This window comes from Acomys minous, assembly GCF_964271855.1.
Source record: "Acomys minous genome assembly, chromosome: 6".
NCBI classification, from domain to species: Eukaryota; Metazoa; Chordata; class Mammalia; order Rodentia; family Muridae; genus Acomys; species Acomys minous.
The window spans coordinates 76,820,849-76,837,908 of NC_140487.1; the positions used below are offsets into that span (position 1 = coordinate 76,820,849).

The window sequence follows — 17,060 nt, forward strand, 5'->3', positions numbered from 1 at the left end:
AACATACATCGAGAACACTGTTTTGGACTATATTATAAATTCAGTGTTGGTTTCTCAATTGATGTAATTCCATTTTTAAAGGCACTAAACATAGCCCAGGCTGTACTAAAACCCTCCATATAGCTGATGTTGACCCTTCTGCCTCCATCTTCCAAGTTCAAGGACAAAGGCATGTGACACCATGTCTAGTTTTCAATCAGCTTTGCAGTACTGAGAACTGTCCTCATGGAGGCAAGCGCTCTGTGTTGAGCTCCATCTTCCACATCCATTTGCTTTAACTACCTTGAAGTTCCTCAAAATTCCTGGTATTATTACGGCAATAAAAACAACAGCAGCTGACATTAACTAGTGTTTCTAAATGTAATTAAACACCTTGCAAATATTCTTTCTTAATATTTCTCTCTATAAATAGGCACTATTATCGCCATCCTAGCTTTACAAATAAGGAAACTGAGGCAAATAAGGAAATAAATAAGGATGCACTTGCCTAGGGTCATACAGTTACCTTTCCCCCCATTTGTAATATTAGAGAACTGAGGAATGTAGGTGGAGACTTTCCGTTGGCTACTTTATGATGAAATCTAGTGACTCAATACACCAGGTCTGCTCTTACCACGCCGGACTGTTAATTAGTGGAAACTTCTTTTGAGAATATGTCGGATTTAGTTACAGAAAACAGAACCTATGAAACTGGTTGTTTTTGGGTTTTGTTTGTTTGTTTTTTAATTCAAGACAAGGTTTCTCTTGTCAAGGTAGCCTTGACTGTCCTGGACTCCTTTTGTAGACCAGGCTGGCCTCAAACTCACAGTGATCTGCCTACATCTACCTCATGCACCACTGAGCCCGGCTTTGAAACTGTTTTCAATCAAGGCAAAGGGTTTCCCAAATGAAAGGCTATTTTTAAAGTATAAATAACTTTTGGGGGTTTGTTTTGTTTGTTTGTTTTTAAGAAGACACCTAATTGATTATTGAAAAAAACATTTTCATGTTCTCAACAATTCTTTAATTTACCACTACAACTGCAAACAGCTGAGGCTACCCTAGAATTAACACCCACGCTCTTCACTGACAACAGCTTTATAACTAGGTCTAACTCGGTACACGTCCCACATGCACTGTGCTACCAACTGGACAAGTAGTCAGCACAACTGGCACACTGCGCATTCTGGCAGCGCTTACAGCCTGAGGGGAGGCACACACGAGTCAACACAATCCCACGGTAGTCCATGGTACAGGTAGTCCATGGAAGATGGCAAGTTTTCCTGGAAATAACTGCTAGGCTTACTGTTAAAAATCAGAGGTTTTTGTGGAACTAAGTCTTAAAAGTGTTAAGGGAAGCCGGGAGATGGTGGCGCACACCTTTAATCCTTCCACTCAGGAGGCAGAGGCAGGCGGATCTCTGAGTTCATGGCCAGCCTGGTCTACAAAGTGAGTCCAGGACAGCCAAGGATACACAAAGAAACCCTGTCTTGAACCCCCCACCACCACCACCCCCACAAAAAAAGTGTTAAGGGATAATCAACTAATGACTTGCAGCTCAGGGGGAGTTTACCACCTACTCCTAGCCCTTGCCCTATGATTATCCATGCCATGCCTAGTGATGAGAAGTACATCACACAGAAAATTTAGAAGTCATTCTTTAAAAAGATTGTTTTTATTCTATGTGTATGAGTATTTTGCCTTGAATATGCATATGTCCTAGATGTGTGCCTGATGCTCACAGAAACCAAAAATAGGTGCCCTCTGCAAGAGCAGTCAGCGAGCCAGCTTAAGCACTTAGCCAACCCTCCAGCCCCTGGAAGTCATTCCTTGTTTTTCCTTCCTGCTCTTCAATTAGCGATCAAGTCTCATCTAACTCAGCACATGCATAGTTCAAGTTACCTACCTCCCCCAAATCCCTACTACAGTTGCCTCATTTCAGGCCTCAGGTTGCTAACTGCAGTCATTATCTCTTTACTAGCTACAACACCAAGTCTGATCCTGAAAACCCTCCTTCAGTGGTACTCAACTCTATCTGGCCTCTCTCAGATTCTGGCTGCCCTTCCCACTGTGCTAAACCTGCTACAGACCTTTGAAGGCACCACACTTGGGTCTGCATAAACACCATATCCAAGCTACCTGGCACCTGTGTCTGCAGTTCTATCCTTTCCTCACAAAAACCGTCTTAAGTTGAAGTAACTTTTCTAAAGAGTCAAATGGCACTATTCTGTCATCCTCTTCCCCATTTGCTGATGAAAACCCTCTTCAATGTGCTCCATGCCATACTACCTCATGAGGACACTATCACAAATAATTTCATTCCAATTACTCTGCAACTATCTGTTTGCCTGGTTCTCTACATCTGCATCATCAATCTACCAAGTACAGTGACTGCTATATAGGAAGCCATCCAGAAATGAAGGGATGAACGATGGACAGAGAGGTAAACCTAAGAGCTGATGGGACAGTCAGAGACCATGGAGAAAGGACAGAACGTGGAATCCCACCTTTAATGGGTACAAGTAAGAAACTAGGGAAGGAAACAAAATGGACAAAGAGGAAGAAGAAAACACCTAGGATCATACAGTATAGTGATCCAAAGGAAGGGAAACGTTAAGAAGACTCAGGTGGCCAAAGGTGAGCAGACAGACAAGGCCACTGCTTCCCAGGTGTGTGTGGTGATCTTTATACCCCTCCTGCTGGGCCTGCTCCACCTCCCTGCGCTCAGGACTGTCTATCGCCAGCTTTCTCAGCCGTGATTTACACATATCCAATGGTATAAAACTTACCTGTGCAGTGTTACCCCCATGGTTACATTTTTTAAAATGGAGACTATACAAAAATAAAAAACCCACCATCCAGCTATAATCAGGGTTGGTTTGTTTTTTCTGTTTTTTTTTTTAAACTGTTTTGTATTTTTATAGGATTTTACACAATTTTTAAAGTTTTTTTTTTTTAATGTATTTGAGTGTTTGCCTGGAAGAAGTATGTGCATGCCTGGTGCTTCCAGAAGCCAACTGAGGGTTGTCAGATCCTCTGAACCTGGTAAAAATGCTTGTGAGCTGCCATGTGGACGATGGCAACTGAACTCGGGTCTTCGGCAAAAGCAGCAAGTGCTCTCATCCTCTGAGACAAACAAAAACCAACAACAAAAGGCCTGGTTTTTTGGTTTTTGTTTTCCATTAAACTCGGTGTGCTAATTGTTTTTCCTTTAGATGGTGGTGGTGACAAGGGCTCGTGTGGTTCAGGCTCCTTGAACTCACTACGTGGGTGGAGACGATGCTGAGCTTCTGAGCTTCTTGACTACACCTCCTTTCAGGTGTTGGAATTAAAAGTGGTACCATCATATTTAAGTTTGTTTGCTTTGATGGCATTTTTGTTTGTTTTAATTTTATTGCATTTATTTTGTGTAGGAGAAGGGAACACCTTTGCCATAAACATGTGTGGAGGTCAGAGAACAAGCTGTGGCAATGGTTCTCTTGCTCCACCATGTGGGTCCCAGGGCTTGAGTTTAGGTTGTCAACCTTGAGCCACCTGTCTCCCTGCCCCGACACTGGGCCTTGTATGTGATGCTGGGGACCAGGGCTTTCTATGTGGCTTTGGGCATGCTCGGTTTAAGCACTCTGCCGACTGAGCTACATCTCTAACCCCTGTTCTGGTTCTGTAGACAGAGTTTCATTCTGCAGCTCAGGCTGGCCCAGAACTCACTATGTATGTAACTCACGCTGGCCTATACCACACATGAACATGCTCCTGCCTCAGCCTCCCAAATTCTGGGATTATAGGCATGAGCCACCATGCCTGGCCTTAAATTACTTCTTAATTATGCTTTTATTTAGTAAGCATGAATACTTAAAATAATGTCACTATGCTTATGAAGCCTAATTTATGCCTTTTCCAGTCTAAGTTAAATTGCTCACTTAAAAAAATCAAATTAACATTTTTAATTTATAAATTCAAAAATATAGAATTAAACATCCTTCCTTGCTAAGCTACTTGTACATAATATTTTCCATAACATACTACTAAAAATACCTTTGAAATTTTTCGATAACATTATTTATGCTAAGTGGCTCACTACCACTGGTTTTTTTTTTTTTTTCTTAACTTGGTCAATTTTGGCCTGGTTTTAGTCTCTCCATGTTCTAGGATTTGGCTGCTAAAAAATATGTGAGACGCTAGATACAGAAACATCTCTAGGGGCTGTAGAATTTCCCTTAGGTGGTTTTTGTTGCTGTTTGTTTTTTGAGAAAGGGTCTCTCTGTTTAACTCTGACTGGTCTGGAACTCACTCTGTAGACCAAGCTGACTGATCTGCCTGCTTTAAAAGGCATATATAGGTACATCCAGCTTAGGTTTATGAATCAATCTCTTCAGTTAAAATCAGATGAAATGTGGGCTGGAGAGATGGCTCAGAGGTTAAAAGCACTGGCTGCTCTTCCAAAGGTCCTTAGTTCAATTCCCAGCAGCCCCATGGTGGCTCACAACCATCTATAATGAGATCTGGTGCCCTCTTCTGGTGTGCAGGCACATACAAGCAGAACACTGTATACATAATAAATATTTGTTGTTTTTTTTTAGAATCCATATACATAAAAATAATCAAAAAATTTTAAAAAATAGAGGAAATGACTTGTAAGTAATATAATTAGGTCTAAATTGCAACATCAAGCATGCTTGTTTTATAATTTGCTACAGCTAAAAAAAAAAGTGAGCTAGAAATTTCAACCTTCTTCTGCGTAATTTTTCACTCAGTGCAAGCTGACAGTGAAGTAGTAAGTAGAAACGATGTGGCCTTTATAACAAGAGTTGTGCTGTCACAGCACCGGCAGCTCTAAAGCTGATTCACTTTGCCAGTTACGTCCGAAAAGTCTGCATAAAAGCTTAGCATTTAAGCTTCTTTTCCAACACCCTTGGCAACATGGATAGCTTTATTTTAATCTTCCCACCTAATAAGTAAAATATTTTATTGTATTTATACAATAGTGAAATAAATGAGGTTCATATTTACTGACATTTATTTTTAACATTTTATTACATTTATGTATTATTTACTTATAAATTATACGTTGTACGTCTGTGTGCGCATATGCTTGTGCCACAGCACATGTGTGGAAATCAGAGTACAACTTGAGGGAAGAATTTCTGTTTCTACCATGTGAGTCCAAGAGATTACGCTCAGGTTACCAGGCTTGGCAGCAAGTACTTTAACCTGGAACCATTTTGCCCTCCCCAGCGAGCATCTCTTTATGTACTGACTACTCATGGGCATTTATGTATTTTTCTAGTAGGTATAGACTACTAGTTTCTAGGAGCTCTTATATTCACATTAATGACCTGTTACAAATGCTTTCTTTCCACAGCTATCTTTTTATTGAAATTTAATACAATGGTTTTTTGTTTTGGTCCTTGTTTTTTTAGTTTAGACGATATCATCTTTTATTTCTTCCTTAGAAGCACATCCTACACTTGAAGGTCTTTCTGATGTGGTTATGGTGGATGCCACTGATACTGGTGAGGTAACCTGCTCTACTATCTAAGATACACTAAGAGTCTAACTTCCCCAAAACTTGTCATTACAATTCCAACAGTGGTCAATATAAAACATAAATTTAAAACTAAGGCCTAGACTTTTTTTTTCTTCAATTTTGGTTGTTAAGACAACTTAAAGAAAACAGTTTTGAATTTAGGAAATTCATTCAAAATTCCCTTCCACCCACAGGAAGCACAGACCTCTTGCTAGTTATCACCCACCTCTCAAGAACCTGTTAGGGATCCTTATGATGGGACAGGACTGAATGAAGCGCCTCCTAACTGGGTCCCATCGTATTTTCTTCTTACCTGTCACCACAATTATCAGCAGTAAGTCAGACACATACAACACATGGCAAATAATACATAGTTACTGTATTATAAAGACAGAAAAACAGGAAACAAAACAATACTTGAATACAGAAGGAAAGTGATAAAAAGTATCATTTAACTCTGGAAGTTAAAATGAAGTAATACATAAGCAGTGGTGAAAGTCTTCAACTCTTACCCCAAGCAATACAATCATGTGTACCTTTTTTGAGCTGCCATCTTGTGGCAAAAATTTACCAGGAATTTTAGAAGATATTAGAAAGAACAGTCTTTTAAAGCTAACGAAGCCAAAAGGAGCTCCACCCCAAAGCATCAGGTCCTCTGGTCAAGGCTTCTTTTACTAGCTATAAAGCAATGGACACCGGCCTTTAGTGATAAGAAATCTGGGCCCCTCCACGTAGCACACGGAGGAGGCGCACATAAGCAAATTAGCTCTATACTAACCCCAATTAAATTCTGGTTTCTTTACAAAATAGAAGAAAAATGCAATACACTCACAAAACTGTTCAGTAGAGCATTTTCTTTCTTCCCAAAGTTTTGATACTCCCATTAAAATAGCTCACCAAAAAAAAAATACCGTTGTTTGCATAACACATAAAGTTTATGAAGCGCTTCCACATATATAACATCACATAATTCCCTCAGTAACACAGACTGGCTCAGCACTCATTAGGCACCTGCTACGTCTGTATCCCTGTGTTAGGACCTGGAGTTGCAAAAGGATATGACTCATCCTATCTAGAGAACTCATGTTCAGGTAAGCAAGGGATTTGTACAAACAAACAATCACATTACAGTGAAGTAAGTGTAACAAGGGCTATAAAACCCCTCGCAGATCTTTAGCAACCATGTAAGGAAAGAAGCAGAAGGAAAACCGACTGGCTGATGGAAGGTGAGGACTAAACAGCCCTTCCTCCCACTACATCACGCCTACCCTGGCTCCAGTTCCCTAGAAAGAGAGTGGGCTGTATTTTAAGCAACTGGGGATCCATTCAGATGTCCATCAGAAGGTCTAGCTTGATTATTCACACACTGACATAGAGAAACACCAAGTCTGCTTAATGCAATAACATAACTTTCACAATACTATGGAGAAAAGAGACTTGTAGGGAAAGTATATCTCTGGCAAAGGGGTTTTGTTTTGTTTTGTTTTTGCTTGGTTGGTCGGTTGAGGTTTTTTGGTTTTTCGAAACAAGGTTTCTCTGTGTAGCCTTGTCTGTCCTAGACTCACTTTGTAGACCAGGCTGGCCTCAAACTCACAGACATCCACCTGCCTCTGCCTCCTTCAGTGCTGGGATTACAGGCATCTGGCTAGGTATATATATATATTTGTTTTGTTTTGTTTTTTGTTTTTCAAGACAAGGCTGGTTTGTGTGTAGCCTTGTCTGTCCTGAACTCACTTTGTAGACCAGGTTGGCCTCGAATTCACAGAGATCTGCCTGCCTCTGCCTCCTGAGTGCTGGGATTAAAGGCGTGCACCACCATCTCCTGGCTGGGTTTATAGTTTTAATGCTTTATAATTTTTTAAGTCTGTGGTTCCCAAATTTTGTTCTCTAGTTTACTGCTAGGTTAAGGTGAAGACTCCCAGCTCAATAATAAAATGAGAAAAATATAGACAAAAGTTAAAAGATTCTCTTCAAAGGTCTATCCTTTTTTATTGTTAAATATTCTTTATTTTCTAAGAGACTGATGATAGAAAATTGCATCTGGCTACATTTTTAAATATATTTGCTTAGAAAAATAGAAAATTTGCAAACCAAAATTTATTCTAAAATATATACACACAAATATATTTTTTAAATATACACACTGGAGAACCACTGCTTTGAATTAATATGATACACCATTGATAACTCATGAGTCCAACACAGGAAGCCATACTGTCAGAGGAGCCTAACATGTATAAAACGCTTCCCTTACTCTCACTTATGTTTCAATTAGAAAGACAAGACAGACACAGAAAACAATTGAATAGCAATACAAGACAGAATATAACAAGTGGTTAGCTTAAAGTTTGACATTTTTATGTATCAAAATCATTAAAGTGTACATACCCTTTGACCCAGCTACTCCACTTCTAGGAATCTAGTCCTAAAGAAACAACCATAGGTGCATAGCAAGAGGTATGGACAAAGACATTAACTATGGTAATTATTTCTAATGAAAAAGTATAAACACTCTCAATATCCAACAATAGGGAGATAGTTAAGTATGTTAGTTAAACATACTTACATGTTCATAGGCTACATACCACATAAAAGTTTATATAAGGCTATTAACATTAACATTCACAAAGATTGCAAATGAGCCAGTTACAAAGTAGTATTACATTATGATGTAATTTTAGTAAAAAAAAAGTGTTCATGAAAAATACAAAAAAGATATCCATCAAATTTTAATTGTGATTATCTTTGGGTGGATTTTATGAGTGATTTGTGTTTCCCCCTTTGTGCTCAGCTTCATTCCCAAGCTTTCTACCTGAGTATGCATTACTTTTGGACTGGAAAAAAAATCATATTACTTTAATTCTTTAAAATATAATTTTTAAAATGCTGGAAAGAAACGCACCAAGCTGTTAACAGTGTAGTTATGACTAAGGTTGGGATAATTACTCCTTTTACATTAGCCAAAAATTATATGGTATATTATTTATAGAAAATAATAGTCATATGAAATTTCTTTTTGGTGTTTTGAGACAGGCCCTCACTGTGTATCCCAGGCTAGCTTTGAACTCACAGAGATCAACCTGCCTCTTCCTTGCTTGAATTAAAGATATGCTGCACCACATCTGGCTGCCATTATTAAATTTAAAACTACTTCAGAATAATGTGGGAATAACACTAAAAATTAATGAATCAAAGCTGTAACCAAAGATCTTTTGGAGGCTCAGTATAGAGCATGCTTGGTCAGCATGCACTAGACCCAGTCCCTGGGTTCAGTGCTAAGCGTCCACCCTGGTTTCTTTTATTAGTCTGTTAAACATCTTTGGCATGTTTCTCTCACAGCAACCAACATATGATTTCTGTCACAGGAGAAGCCGATGCTAACTTCATGGAAGTTATTCAGTCAAAGTGGATGCTGACTTCAGGACCCAGTGCTCTTCTTCACCCAAAGAACAGAAAGGAAAGAGAGAGATAAAGAGACAGAGAGACAGAAGTGGGGGGGGGGGACAAGAGGGAAAGGGGAGAGGGGAGGAGAAGGAGAAAGGGAGAGGGAAGAAGAAAGAAGAGGAGAAATAAAGAATAAAGAAGGGGAGGAGAGGGGCACATTAGCATAATAGTAGCAACATTGCAGTAACTTACTCATGCACTTTTATATTTTTAAAGAAACATGCACTTTTAAAATTTCATATAAATTTATTCCTGACTAAACTTATATTCATTAATGTTTACATAAACATTAGCTGCTTGTGATGACTAATCTCCAACAGTGCTTATTTTAAAATAAATTTCCACAAAGAAAAACATAATTTCTCCAACAATTTAATCAATATTTTATCTGCTTTCTTATTTTTTCTTTTTATAAAATTTACTTCACTATAAATAGGTACTGAGTAAAAATAAAAACTTAGCAAGACAAGCTAATTCAGCTTCCTCTAATTTCATTAATGATGTCATCTTTTCATAAATCTACACTAGAAGCTGGGTGAGAGTGGGGCACACCTTTAATCCCTGCACTCAGGAGGTGGAGGCAGCAGATCTTTATGAGCTTGAGGCCAGCCTGGGCTACAGAGTGAGTTCCAGGCTGGCCAGGACTACACAGAGAAACCCATCTCAAAACAAACAAACAAACAAAACCCCACACACACACACACAGACAAAAACCTACAGTAAAAAAAACAAAAAACAAAAACAAAAAATGAACAAGCAAAATACCTTAATAGACTGAAACTAAGAGGAATCAGTTTGAAATGAAAAGAAGAGAGGAAAAACTGACAGAATAGAAGGAGGGGTGAGCCGTGGCTTCCTTGGGTTACCTGGGTGAACGAAGGGCACAAAGGCAGATGGCAGAAGGGGCTGAACTAGTGTGTAGAACTCCCAGCATAGCTGGTTGGTGATCCACAGGTGTTCTATTACAGACCTAGGCTCCCACCTGTTTACCTCTTTGAGCCAAGTGTTCAAGAACAGGTATTTGCTCCCAGCTGGGAATAGTGGCAATGACCAAGAATGTGCCCACCCCACCCCACCCCAGGTAAGAAAAAAATGAGCAGTTGGATGCAAGACAGAAGAACCCTGTGTGGATATCAGCATTCTGGCAGACTAAGGGGCAGCTACACTAGAGACTGGGAAGTCTCAGGTACACTGCACCTCGTTACTCATTCCATGTCATGACCACAACACCTTCTCATCCCTACCACAATCAGTGGGGATCTGTGCAATGCACTGATGCAAAGTCGCAGGAGGGCTAACAAAGACTCTCAAAGCAGGATGAGCCATTATAAAATCAAGACTCAAACATGATAAAAGTCCCAAGTATTTAAAGTTAAGATACTAAAGAAAAGTCATTTCTATCAAATTTTGAATTCTTTTTTTTTTCTTTACATAAATGAAGAGATGAACATACTGGCAAAATGACAATACACATTAAATAAAGGTAAATAAATTTGTAAGAAAAGAGCAAGCAGTGAAGCTTCAAGTCTCAGTAAGCATTGGCTGCTTTGGAAATAACAAATTACAGCATTCAGAAGTACAATCGGCAAGGCTGAAATGAAACTGTCCTAGACTCACTCTGTAGACCAGGCTGGCCTCGAACTCACAGTGATCCACCTGCCTCTGCCTCTAGAGTGCTGGGATTAAAGATGTGCACCACCACGCCCAGCTAGGATATGTTTTTTAAATGATATATAAAAAATGTAAGTATTTTACTAATTAGAGAAATTATTTGCTAGAGAACAGGGTTAAAAAATTCTGATGCTTTCTAGGTATTTAAGATGTTGAAGAAGGAAATATTGGGTCCTCTATGATGAAATTCCAGATTTCCCTGGATTTCCCTGTAAGAGCTGTGATCAATGTAAAGACAACACAGAAAGCAAAAATCTGTACATCATCTCTGTGAAGGGAATCAAAGGACGCCTTGTGATTTGACAAGAGTCATACAGAAGAAAAGATGGATGCTGCCTTATTTTGAACATAATGTAAAGGTCATAGCAAACAAAGGGAAAATGAAGGTTCTGCCTCCACAGGTCAGTCACAAAAGAGTGTGCAGACTTGTGGCCAGGACTGCATCCAATGCAAGTAGCACTGCATGTTCTCCAGTGTATTTGTAAAACATAATATCCATGAAAAACTCTTTGATCGGGGGAAGAGGAGGAGCACTTTCGAGGGGAACAAAATGGCACTGTATTCAAAATCACAGCACAGCTGTACAGCCTGCTTGCTGTTCAACAGCTCCAGGCCAAGTGACTGTGAGGGGCTAAAATCCTGTCTTTACTCTACTCCCCAAAGTTCCCAGAGACGGCTACCTGGAAAGTGTGTGCGTACGTACAAACATGCAAAAGTAAACCGCTACAATGACAAGCTCTGATTTAGCACGGATCCACTTGATAAATTAATGATTTTCTTACAAACTTAGGAGAATAAATACTTCCTGAGTATCTATTCTAGCACATACATCATTAGTTTTATATTTCTGCCTTTTGCTCTTAAAAAAAAATTATACGGGCAGTGGTGGCGCACACCTTTAATCCCAGCACTGGGGAGGCAGAGGCAGGCAGATGACTGTGAGTTCAAGGCCAGCCTGGTCTACAAAGCGAGTCCAGGACAGCCAAGGCTACACAGAGAGACACTGTCTCAAAAAGAAACCTGACCCCAGGACTGGACATGGTAACACGGTTTAAATCCCAGCACCTAAGAGGGAGGGGCAAGCAGATCTCTGGGAGTTCAAGACCAGCCTCATCTATAGAATTAGTTCCAGTCTAGCCAAGACTACATAGAGAGAAAACTCTACTGCCCCACCTCCCCTTCAAAAAGAGAAAAGGGATCTAAGCACACATCTCAGCTCTTCCTTCATGAAGAGCACTTCAGTTCCATTTCAAATACTTCTGAAACAAAGAATTATATAGACAGCAAATTAAAATATAACTCATAATGCCATGTTGTACTATGTTCTAGTTAGATTAGCTACAGCATTGTACATACATATATACATACATGGAAACAAGTGCACACATTACTAGCATGCAGCAGAATTTTAGCAGCCATTGTATCTGGCATGAGTCTGGAGTGATGGCATCTAGGCTTTGAAGTAGCCGTTAATCAATAATCATTATCTGAGATTTTATGGGGTTATTCATTTGAAGGATTCTCAGAGCCTTTGCATAACTTCAGTCTTGACACATGCCTGGCACACCTGGCTGAGAATTGCTTAAGGTCAGGGTTCTTTCAAGACAACCCCTAGATCAGATTAAGAAGTCTTGGTATGGGAAAATTAACTTGCTAAAAATGCCTTCTGTATAAAAATAAAGAGGCTCTACAAAAAGGGTTTGGGGCTCAGTCTTGATCCCCTTGCTGCTGAGAAGCCTAAATTCATCTTTATCAATGATCAGAACACGGACACTAGCACTATTAGAAGTCATTTAGTCCTCCACAACACTGAGACTGATACTACCATGATTCCCAATTTACAGATGAGGAGATCAAGAATCGTAAGACTAAGTAATTTGTACAAGAACACTTAAGTACCAACCAAGAAGTCTGGAATTTAAACCTGCTTTCTTTGTTTGTTTGTTGAGCCAGGTCTCTGCATGAAGCCAGCGTTTACCTGGAATCTGGTATTATACAGCCTAGGCTGGCCTTAATTCTTTCTGCCTCAGCCTCTGGGGTTCTGGGGTTACAAGCATTACTCATCTCCAGGACCAGCTAAACCAATGCATTTGAGTCTAAACTTCCCCTAATTACTATACCATCATGCTCTTGATCATAATTCAATTTGACCCCTAAACAGGTATGCCTAATAAAGGAATTTAAGTAATACCTGTTGAATGAAAACTAGGACACTGATTCTCAATAAGACACTAGTCTTCTAATCCCACAAAGACTCTGATATTATATCTCCATTACACTGCCACATTGACAAATCTCATTAAAATTAAAACTATGAGTAACAGAGTAAGGCAACATTCTCTATCACACCAAAACTTTAGGACTTAAACAAAACAAAGTCTATTATTTGAGAACAGCTGTGACGAGCCTATAGCACAGATTTATAATCCCAGTACATGGGAGATGAAGGCAGGAGGACAGTGCCCCATACATTATGAGTTTGAGGCCCATCAAGGCTACACAAGACCCCGTTCAAAACAAGCAAAACACTCTGACAGTCTCAACATGCACTCTGATGATGCCCTTATAAGCCTTCTAGCTATGATATAAAGAGCTGTTGACTACTTATTCTCCCTAATAGTAACAGCAAATAGATCTTTAAGCAGTATACAGAGGCAAAGCAACTATCTGCCTGTGGTGGTTTGAATAAAAATGGTCCCCATCGGTTTGTAGGGAGAGGCACTATTAGAAGGTGTGGCTTTGCTGGAGGTGTCACTAGGCTTTGAAGTCTCAGATTCTCAGCTGAGTGTGCTGGCACACCCCTTTAATCAGCACACTTGGGAGGCAGAGGCAGGCAGATCTCTGTGAGTTCAAGGCCAGCCTGGTCTACAAAGCGAATCTATAACAGCCAAGGCTACACAGAGAAACCCTGTCTAGAAAAAAAGAAAAAGGAAAAGGTCTCAGATTCTCAAGCCAGGCCAGTGGCTCACTGTCTTTTCCTGCATCTTACAAATCCCAATGTATAAGTCTCAGCTCCTTCTCTAGCACCATGTCTGCCTGCATGCCACCATGATGATAATGGACTAATCCTCTGAAACTATAAGCCAGCCCCAATTAAATGTTTTCCTTTATAAGAGTTGCCATGAGAGATGGAGAGATGGCTCAGGGTTAAGACCTCTTCCAGAGGTCCTGAGTTCAATTCTCAGCAACCACATGGTGGCTCACAACCATCTATAATGTGATCTGATGTCTTCTTCTGGCATGCAGGGCTACATGCAGATAGAACACTCATATACATTAAGTAAATAATTGGGTGGTGGTGACACATGCCTGTAATACCAGCACTTGGGAGGCAGAGGCAGGCTGATCTCTGAGTTTGAGGTCAGGCTGGTCTACAGAGCAATTTTCAGGACAGCTAGGGCTACACAGAGAAACCCTGTCTCAAAAAATTAAAAATAAATAATAAATAAATATTTATTTAAAAAGTTGCCATGGTCATGGTGTCTCTTCACAGCAATAAAACCCTAACTAAGACACTGCTAAGCACTGTATTTTCACACATACTCATTTATAAACCATCTCAACTATTTGGGGACTATGAGAGGAATAAACAGATAAGTGAAGAGAAATGGCCTGTTGCTGTATGTTCCTATTCTTTCTGGAACACAGTCTTGTGGTCCTTTCTGTGTAAATACACAGCTTTCTCTTGCTATGTTTCAGTAGTTTCCTTTCATATTCTTTTGTTGTTTGTTTGTTTTCAAGACAGGGTTTCTCTGTGTAGCCTTGGCTGTCCTGAACTCACAATCATCCACCTGCCTCTGCCTCCCAAGTGCTAGGATTAAAGGCGTGCGCCACCACCCCACCTTCCTTTCATTTTCTTATTCCTTCAACATTACTCTCAGTTTTTAAGAACAAGGGAGGCTATCATAGAACTTTCTTCTGTAAACACGAAGTAATCATAGTATATTGAGGAACATCTAATCTTGAGCTGGTCTTTGTCACTTTGGATTTGTTATTCAAGCATCCTTTTTCTAAAGGGCTCATTAGGTGAGTTTTTGTCTTTGGGGAGAATAAAGGGCACAAGTAGATGTGACACTGAAATTACTCATCTACATAAATGACTGATTCTTGGGTAGACTATCCTTGAGAAATAAGATGAAATTTACATATTTACATATATTAATCAAAAAATATTATAATTCATAAATCAGTTAGATTGAAGTATTACATTGAATCTAACAAATATAAAATTCCTGAGAACACTCTGGTTTAAAATAATATATTCATACTCTTAACGTTTATGAATGTCTGCCAATACTTAAACACAAAACTCTACCCAGGGCTGGAGACATAGTTCAGTGACTAAGACAACTTCCTGCTCTTCCAGAAGACCAGAGTCCTATGTTGACTCCAGTTCCAGGGGATGTGAGACCCTCTTTTTGGCCTCCTCGGGCACCAGGTAGGCATGAGGTGCACACACGTACATGCAAGCAAAACACATATAAAACACAAATCTTTAAAATAAACAAAAAATGTAAAACTTAAACTAAGAAACAAACTACTCCACTCTTTTGTGTTGTCTCTCAAGCTCCAAAATCCTATGATTCTCAAAGGAATTGCAAAAACGTCATGTTGCGGGTTGTTGGTGGTTGTCTGATGTATTTGACGTTAATAAGGCTGTATTAATAAGAAAAGACAAAAACTATGAACCCCTTCTCAGAGTTGGGGAAGGATTCTGTGGGGAGACTGGTAAGAATCGTGGCGCTTACGGAAGGATGCTACAGTCACTTTGCTGTTGTTACGGAAGGATGCTACAGTCGCTTTGCTGTTGTTACAGAAGGGTGCTACAGTCACTTTGCTGTTGTTACGGAAGGGTGCTACAGTCGCTTTGCTGTTGTTACGGAAGGGTGCTACAGTCACTTTGCTGTTGTTACGGAAGGATGCTACAGTCACTTTGCTGTTGTTACGGAAGGGTGCTACAGTCACTTTGCTGCTGTTTTTAAGGCAGTGTTTATCTATGCAGCCTTGGCTGTCTTGGGTGGCCTCGAACTCACAGAGATTTGCCTGACTCTGCTGACCCTGGTGCTGGGATTACAGGCATATGCCACAGTGCCTGGCTACAATCACTTCTGATGGTACTCATGTAAAACTGTATTCTGTAATTTTTTATACAAGTTGAACTTAGGGCCTTACACGTAATAAGCATAACACCTGCCTAGCACATAAGAGGGTTTAGGTTCCAGCCCTAGTATCACAAAAATAAATGAGTGAATAAATAAGTAAAAAATATTAGTTGGTTAAGTATGGTGGCTCACCAATGTAATCTCAGCACGTGAAAGGCTGAAGCAAGTCTGCTATAATTCAAAGCAAAATTCACAGTGAGTTTGAAGCCTGTCTCAAAAAAATAAACAGAAAAATCTATTCAAAATCCATATTTGCAAGCTGGGCTTGGTGGCACATGTTTTTAATCCCAGCAGAGGCAGGTAGATCTTTATGAGTGGGAGGCCAGCCTGGTCTACAAAGCAAGTTCCAGAAAGCCAGGGCTGTTACACAGAGAAGACCTATCTCAAAAAAAAAAAAAGCCTAAAGAGAAAAAAAATCCATACTTGCCAAATTCCTAATCCTAGCGCTTGGGAGGCAGAAGCATGTGAATGAGTTCGAGGCCAGCCTGGCCTACAAATCGAGTCCAAGACAGCCAGGGATACACAGAGAAACCCTGTCTCAAAAAGTAAAAAAAAAAAAAAAAAATTACATTTATTTTATGTCTGTATTTGTGTGTGTCATGATAAACATGTATAAGTCAGAGAACAACCTGGGGCTCACATCCTCAGTAGACCAAAACACTGGCAAGCCCAAATGGTCCTTCTATTTCTCCCTACAAGGGGCATAGTTTCAGTATGTGGGTGCTGGGATCCAAACTCTGTTTTTGGTTTGTTTGGTTTATTTGTTTGTTTTCCAAGACAGGGTTCCTCTGTGTAGCCTTGGCTGTCCAGGACTCACTTTGTAGACCAGGCTGGCCTCGAACTCGGGATCCAAACTCTGATCTTCATGATTACACATAGGTACTCTTAACCACTAAGTCATCCTAGTTGATAACTTTGTGCTAATGGATAAATTGATTCTCAAATTTATATAGAATTTTAAGAGCCAGAGTAGCCAAAATGAACCTTTGAAAGAAGAATAAAATAGAAAGACCCTAATTCTTTATTTCAAAAGTTATTTCAAGTCACCAATAAATGAAGCAGTATGGTACTGTCATATGAACAGATATACAGATCAACGGAACAGAACCGAGAGATCAGAAGGAGCCCACTTTACTGTAATCAACTGATTTTTGACGAGAATGACAAGACCATTCAGAAGCGAAAGAAAAGTGCTATACACAAATGGCAGTGAAATGGCTGGACAGGAGTTCAGAAGACCCTGACACCAAGTACAGAGACAAAGGCAAAACCACAAA

At 39.8% G+C, this 17,060-nt stretch overlaps 1 protein-coding gene across 2 annotated transcripts in view; it reads right to left on the reverse strand.

The window, feature by feature from the left end:
* Positions 1-17,060, reverse strand: part of KLHDC10 (kelch domain containing 10) — a 51,829-nt gene that overhangs the window by 24,676 nt on the left and 10,093 nt on the right. Inside the window, exon 2 of one of the 2 annotated variants that reach the window (XM_084786373.1) lies at positions 5,733-5,819. The exons of the other annotated variant lie outside the window; for it this stretch is intronic. Coding sequence (XP_084642499.1) covers positions 5,733-5,819 — 87 coding nt within the window. The remainder of the gene's footprint in view (positions 1-5,732; positions 5,820-17,060) is intronic. 2 annotated transcript variants of the gene reach the window in all.